The following is a 7,460-nucleotide window of genomic DNA, read 5'->3' as shown; positions in this document are numbered from 1 at the left end:
TGCGTGTATTTTACCGTACAACGCATGCACTCAGGACAGCTACAACAAGTGTAACCTGCCAATGCCACCAGTTAACCTGTAACTAACTGTACACCCGCATTCGGCTATCTTATATATGCAAGAACCCCAAATACCGTCTATGGGTACCCGGGGCTGGGTAAGCGGTGGCGAGTGATTACGCACACCATTACCTATCTCAGGCTACGCTGCTGAGCACTACGCGGCGTAAAATACCACGCCCCCCGGACCCCCCCTTAGTTTCCCTCCCCCCGATCCCCCTATGTCCCTCCCCTCCCCCGGGTCCCCCGTACCTCCCCCGCCGAGTTTTGCAATTTCTATGTATACGTCCATGTAGCACTTTTTCGACCTCTGTCCTATTCGGTTCTGAGGCGAAGTGAATCCCTAGAAATGATGCAGCTCAGTACAAGTGAAAATATTTGGCAGGGATAGGATGTTAGCTAGGTATTTTGAGAGATAATAACGGCGCATAAAGCAGTTATGTATAATGAGTATTACCTTTACACAGGGCAGGACATGAGAAATACTAACTAACGACACACATCAGCTGGTTTTGCGTCGTTTTAAGCATCCCCGATGAGGGCTTAAGCATTACAGAGTGCAGGATAACAGGGCATCCTAAACGTAAGAATGGTCTTAGAATAAACGCGGCAATACTGACCACACTCCCCTGGGGTTCTTTTAGGAGCACGCACAAGTGTGAAATTTTTGTATAATTAACTGATACATATACTGGCTGTGCTGCCGTTTCATATGTTTGTATACATACTGGGCCAGCTGGCTCGGCAACACACTAAACGACTGACACCAAATGATCAAGTGTTCTAGCCAGACGAACTTGTATCTGAGCTTCATTTGATATCGAGAGGAAGACAGCAAGAAACACTGATAACATCACGTGTTTACAAACACAATGTTCGTTTATTAACACAAGGTGACGACAATTGCGCGTATCTAGAAAAGAGAAGCAGAAAAACGAAAACAATGACAGCTGACAGACAGAGACAAGTGGGCATTTGTTTTCATCTAATCTACAAACATGTGATTTGAAGACGCCATGTCAACTTATCAAAATTCATAACAACGCACCACAACAGCATTCACTAAACTGTTAAGTCTTAGAAGCACAGAGTGCGATTTATAGGTACATGGCTTCAGGTCCAGATGGGATTTTTTCTTTTGTATTAAACTAGTATCTATTTTGAAGTATGACTATTGGGAGTACTATTGATGTTATTTGAGTACTAGGTGTAGAATTAACACATTACGGATATACTTGAGAATGTCAAAAGATCGTGTAATGAGAATAACAATTTTACACCTGTCTAAGCTTAGAGTAAACTACTATTATCTCATTTATTCAGAAGTCATTATCCCAGCATCATTTTACCACGAATTTACCCTTCCTCTTCTTGCTTTCATTTAGTCTCTATTAGTAATACGCACTGAACGAAAAAACAGATAGCAGTGATTGAAAACGCACACCTGGCATGAACCATGTCATGCTGTCACTTGACAAATATCGCTACTAATCAATATAATTGATACATTTAGGCACTATAGGCCATTTGCATGTTATATCTGAGCACTGCAAGGCAAATTTCGACCCGTCGGATGTCCTGGTCGAACGGCAATTCTTGACGATCGATTCCCGCGCTGGCAAACTTTTATTGTTGTGTAATTTAAACGGGGCGCAACGATTCAAACAGGGGGAAGTTTCCCCAAACGGGGCGCAACGATTCAAACAGGGGGGAGTTTTCCCAAACGGGGCGCGCGCCCCGTTTGCGCAACGTAGGGAGAACCCTGCACTTAAACTACTTAAAATTACTATTTTAATATGATCTATGTGTATCCGAATGCTCACTTGTTTGCATTATCGCGGTAACGTACATTAAAACCTCAGACATACCAGCGCGGTATGCGATTGATTTAACCTATATCAGAATGAGGAGATATTATTGGAGATGTTTCTCAGTAGACACTACTGGGACGCCTATTCTGCATATAAATAAACACTTAATATACGAAAAATGTGAACTAATATCAGACCAGCCAATATGCTGATGATCATTCCCCAAAGCAAGCTGTTAACATACAGCAAATGAACATGAGGTAAATTAAACAGGTTTTCGATTACCATAGCATATAGAACTTGCAGATCTATGTACTAAACCCAGAGAAGAAAGAATTCATGCTTTTTTGCCTCTACGGAATTAAACGTGGAAGCAAACAAAAAGCGAGTTGCAATTAAGTATAACAAATCAATACCCCAATCAATAAATGTAAAATTTTTAGGTATGAAGGTATGAAAACAGATCAGCAGTTAAAATGGAATGATTATACTGATTACAATACAAGATAAGTACAAGTATTAGCTGTTTCGGGTGGATACGGCAACAACTACACACAAAGTCAAACTGCGAATATTCTCTTTAGTTTACCTGCCGTGCCATATATGGTTCTACACTGCTAATAAATCTCCCCAAATCAGCTCCCTATACAGACTAATGCTCTACACGATTAAAGGTTATTCCCACAGAAATGATACATCATATAGACAGGCAGTACAGGAGCAGCTACTATTATATTATTGGCATGCAGTTACTATGTATATTTTTCTTGTTGTATAACATTGTATTGTATTGTATTGTATTGTATTGTATTACCTGGAAATTATAGTATTTTAACCACTGAATACTATTAAATCTGTCAGATTTTTTTCGCCATGAAAAGACTTTAGTACATGTACATGTATTTGAAATATATGCAGTAAAAATTTTATCATAATAGTGTGTAACCACGTTAGTTGTAGTGTTACAGTTGTGTTGTTAGTGTTGGTGAAATGAGTATGTTTATTACAAGTGGTATAGATACTGGTTATTATTACTACATATATCTTTCCAATTATAATATCTAAAGTGTGTTGGGAGCATTGTAAAAACGTGCAGGAATGCGTTTATATATACGCTTTGTCTCCTGTAGGTGCTTGACACGAAGGACCTCACAATAGAGCAGATCACTAATGCCGTAACAGGAGCAACGTTAGACTACACGCTAGGCGAACCTGTGGAGTCGTTCGGCTCAAAACTCGAGGTCATCCTCAACGATCCAGATACGGAATGGTACGTGTCCTGGCTTAACCCTGCTTTTGTGACCCTATATAGAACTATACCCGTCACTTTATCAGCATTCCTATTAATATCTATCTCTTGACCCTAACCGTAAGCCCTAATCCTAACTGCTGATCGACCCTAACCATAACTTTATTCTTACCCCTAAGCATAAATTGACTCTATCCCTACCCTAACCCCTACCCCTAATCTAATTCTATACCTACCACTAATCTAACCCTAACCCTAATCTAACCCAAGACCAATCATTAAAATCTAGGGTTCTCCTGGTCAGAGTTAGCTTGAGCACTATAGGTGAGAGTGTGCACTTTCACTTGCCGGTATTCGCAAAGTAAATAATAGAGATGTAACTATAGGGGGCCTATATGTCAATGTTTATTGACCAGTTTATAACTTTAGATGCTACCTAAATAACTCAGGATACGGGATGTACAGGCTATTGCAATGTATAATTCAACTGCTTGCATATCAGACTATCATAATATTGGTTTCAGTATGACAGTAAGGATTAAATACAAGACTTCAAGCGAAGCAAGCGCCCTCCAATGGCTAGCACCAGAACAAACTGCTGGAAAGAAGCATCCGTATTTGTTTAGTCAGTGCCAGGTGATTACATGCAATGTTTCAATGCATTCACTGAAACCAAAAACTGTGCTGAATAAAATCAAGTAGTCTCAGAGTAAAATTAGTTTGGTGCACAGTCTTTGCATCGATGGCTACACGTGGCTGTAATTTTGGTTCACCGTGTACTGCAGGCGATTCATGCTCGAAGCATCATGCCGTGCCAAGACACTCCAGCTGTGAAAGCTCCCTATACTGCCGAGGTAAGGCATATATATATTGACATTGGTCCGACCTTCACTTCTGCCTTGACACTATCATTTGTAAGAAATAATCGTCACATACGTGCACATCATCATGAGGCAATGGTTTGAGCCAGGTTTTGATCGAGCGTCAAGACAATGCTGTGTGCATTGTCCTTGAGCTTTTATATTTCTCGTCAGTTGTGTTGGGCTAGACACAAAGCAGTCTCACTACAGTCCTCTGGCAAAAGAGTAAATGGAATCTGTGTCTTCACCATTCGCCATGAGTTATTCGATATATGTATGTTTAGAATGACAGCCAATAGTTGAATGTACAGTTAGAGTATGTTTTTGAATGTAGCCACCAATCTGTGCATCACGCTGTCATTATGGGTGTTACGTAGATACGTGCACCAGCAGAACTGGTGGTGTTGATGAGTGCCGTGAGAAACGGTACGGAGGCTGACGCATCCAATTCCACATTAACAGTCCATCGTTTTGAGCAGAAGGTAAGATATAGCCAGGTTATGTGCAGTGAAGCTGTGCAGTCAGCGTATAGGCACGGGAGTAATGTGGCAGCACTGTAGCCGAGATAGGAAAAATTTTATGTAACTGTAAGCTACACTATATTGCACTGGGTCATGTTGTCATGAACCAAGTTAGTCTTAACATTAACTTTTTTTTCTTAGACCAATGAAAAGAATTATTTTGTAAAGTTGGGAGGTAACTTGCTAGGATTTTTTATTTTTGTAGCTTTACAGTGTTTCTGTCAATAGTCTATGGGTAAAAATTAAAGTTGAGAATAATTTTAAGCCTAATTTTGCTTCTGACATCAAACCTCTGGTCTTGAACAGAGTTTCACTTTTAACATATGGTTTTGACTGGAGTCTCCTTACAGTGCTGTGTGACAGCATAGTTCTGGTTAGACCTACATCATGTTGTCAGTATAGCTGAGAGTGTCTACGTTCCGGTATACCGGACCATACCCAGGGTACGTTCCGGCAGTACCCTGGGGGACATAGACCCTATGAGCGTCAGTATAGAATGCCGCTCGTTCGTTCGTTGTGTCGGAACTAGTGCCGGTTTATCAAGTCGGAAAATCTCGTTTCTCTAGTTCAGTGTGATGATGCAATGTCTGAGCATAGACTACTACCACTGTAGATCGTGCCTAGATGTCGGTAAACAAATAAGATAGTGGTGCAAGAAGTGTACAAGCGATTAGAGTTAGGTAGGTCCACACAGAGTACAAATGCGTACATGTGTATGCCTACCTGTATGCTGGGATTGTTGTCTTGGAGATGAGCTGAGTGGTTGTTCATGTTAAATCTGACACTCTTTAGCCACAGCTGCATATAGGAAAATAGCCAGTGTTTTGTGTCTTGTGTCTGCTTTGTAATTAAAGAGACCTGTTTAGATAGCACAGGTGATTTGAGACGAATTTTGGGAGGATGGGTAAATTACAGATTATTTCAGCTCCCCCATTCTCACTCATGTAGGTGTAAAAACTCCAGCTGCCATATGTAACATATTTGATGTGGACACATTCTCTTGGGAATTCCATTGGGGTGAAAATAGAATGGTTAGGAGCACAATAGAAAGTCAGCTGTAGTGACCTTTTTAATATGATGTTATTTGATAATAATATTGGTATAATGTTGGATAATAAATTCGTATATTATTTGATGTACACATTATTTCTGCAGGTCCCGATTCCAAGTTACCTTACTGCTATTGTCGTCGGAGCATTGGAGTCCAGGTGTGCTCTAGTTTCTGACATAACACCAAATTACATACACATTATGAAATAAATGAGCAAAGCTCATTAAAATTGTCAGGTGCAATTAGAAACTAGGTTAACTTAACAGTTTGCAAAATGGATACCTTTAACGTGCACAAGTCTAAGTTGTGCAATTAAATTAATTAACCAAAATTCTAATTGAAAAATTTAAGCAGCCGAGAAATTGAACAGGATTTTTCTTTTTTGCTTCAGTGATTAGTGAAATGACGTATTCAAATGGTGAATGTGTGAAACTATGTATTCTTTTAGAAAAATAGGTCCTCGTTCGCACGTCTGGTCAGAGAAGGAGCTTGTTGATAAGGCAGCTTACGAGTTTGCAGAGGTATATAGGAAAGGTTTTCTTTCTTTTTGGATACAAAGAATTTATTTTTACATCTGCCTCCATACATTGCCATATCGAAATTTCTCAAACAGTTGAGTTTCGTTAAATAATTCTTGCCCTTCTGCTTTCTGAAAAGTAGATACATGCTATCACCTATTCTACAATGGTAGTCAATTAGGTCGAGAGACATTTACACACCTAGATATTGATTGCAAGTCAATTGTGTATTATAATGCACTATGTTTCTTTCTAGACAGAGGAAATGTTAAAAGCCGGTGAGGACGTCCTGTCTCCGTACATCTGGGGTGTGTATGACCTGATCGTGCTGCCACCTAGCTTCCCATTCGGCGGGATGGAGAATCCATGCATCACCTTCGTAACGCCGACCCTGCTGGTAATGTCGCCATCTCATTTCTATATAGATGCTCGCTTGTCTTGTTTGGAATGTGCAGGTCGAGATGGTTAGCATTATAGGCTTTACGAGAATGAAGGCAGGACAGTACAATATTCACTGCAGGCAGCACTATAAAAAGATTTGGGTTGAAAAAAAAACTGGTGTGAAGATTTCTGATTAAAAAGCTTTTTGATGGACATTCCTACATGTCAACCTGATAAATCAGCGCTGAAACAGGGCTGGTGACCGACGCATGGTGTGTGATTTTACGCGCCGTCATTTTCCCGCAGGCGGGCGACCGGTCCCTGGCCAGCGTGATAGCTCATGAAATTGCTCATAGCTGGACCGGAAACCTCGTCACGAACGCAAACTGGGAGCACTTCTGGTGAGTGCCGCGCGCATGCTCGACCTCCTTACTCCCCCCGTCTATGCATCAGCTGAACCCTGAGCCGCGCGCTGTGGGAGTGGAACGCTGTGACGTCGTGTGGTTCTCTCGGCTACAGGTTGAACGAAGGTCACACTGTATACCTGGAGAGGAAGATCGCGGCACGCATGGCCGGTGAGACGGAGCGCCATTTTGAAGCGGTCGGCGGTTGGAAGGATCTGCAGGCGGCTGTACGTAGACACGACATTAATCGTGCCGTGAGGGAACAAATATAGTGTTTGCATTCCAGGAACTATTTACGCTAGCGTAGGGCTACTATTTAGCGTCCTCTGACACTTCGGTCAACATAATTTATTTGTATTTTCGCCCAAACCGCGTCCGACGGGGTAATTCAAAATAGTCATCTTCAGAGCAAATTTCTGGCTCAGGTCATTAAGAACACTTCGTGATGGTGCACACTGCAAGTATGCTCACAGTAGCTGTATATAGGCTTTTTGTTGCAAGATTTATCCACATTAATCGTGTAGTGAGGGGGTGTGAGGGAGGACGAGTGGGGCGGGGAGAGTAACGAGGGAGGACGAGTGGGGCGGGGAGAGTAACGAGGGAGGA

The 7,460-nt window shown here is 41.5% G+C and overlaps 1 protein-coding gene across 1 annotated transcript in view; it reads left to right on the top strand.

Moving 5' to 3' along the window:
• Positions 1-7,460, top strand: part of LOC106812994 (leukotriene A-4 hydrolase-like) — a 15,133-nt gene that overhangs the window by 2,433 nt on the left and 5,240 nt on the right. Inside the window, exons 2-10 of the mRNA XM_014817036.1 lie at positions 3,001-3,140; positions 3,644-3,755; positions 3,905-3,973; positions 4,357-4,461; positions 5,656-5,708; positions 6,000-6,072; positions 6,326-6,466; positions 6,757-6,851; positions 6,970-7,081. Of these exons, the coding sequence (XP_014672522.1) occupies positions 3,001-3,140; positions 3,644-3,755; positions 3,905-3,973; positions 4,357-4,461; positions 5,656-5,708; positions 6,000-6,072; positions 6,326-6,466; positions 6,757-6,851; positions 6,970-7,081 (900 nt within the window). The remainder of the gene's footprint in view (positions 1-3,000; positions 3,141-3,643; positions 3,756-3,904; positions 3,974-4,356; positions 4,462-5,655; positions 5,709-5,999; positions 6,073-6,325; positions 6,467-6,756; positions 6,852-6,969; positions 7,082-7,460) is intronic.

This window comes from Priapulus caudatus, unplaced genomic scaffold (assembly GCF_000485595.1).
Source record: "Priapulus caudatus unplaced genomic scaffold, Priapulus_caudatus-5.0.1 Scaffold711, whole genome shotgun sequence".
Lineage (NCBI taxonomy): Eukaryota > Metazoa > Priapulida > Priapulimorpha > Priapulimorphida > Priapulidae > Priapulus > Priapulus caudatus.
Note: the sequence above shows the minus strand (reverse complement) of the source record. Positions and strands in the feature narration are given on the sequence as shown.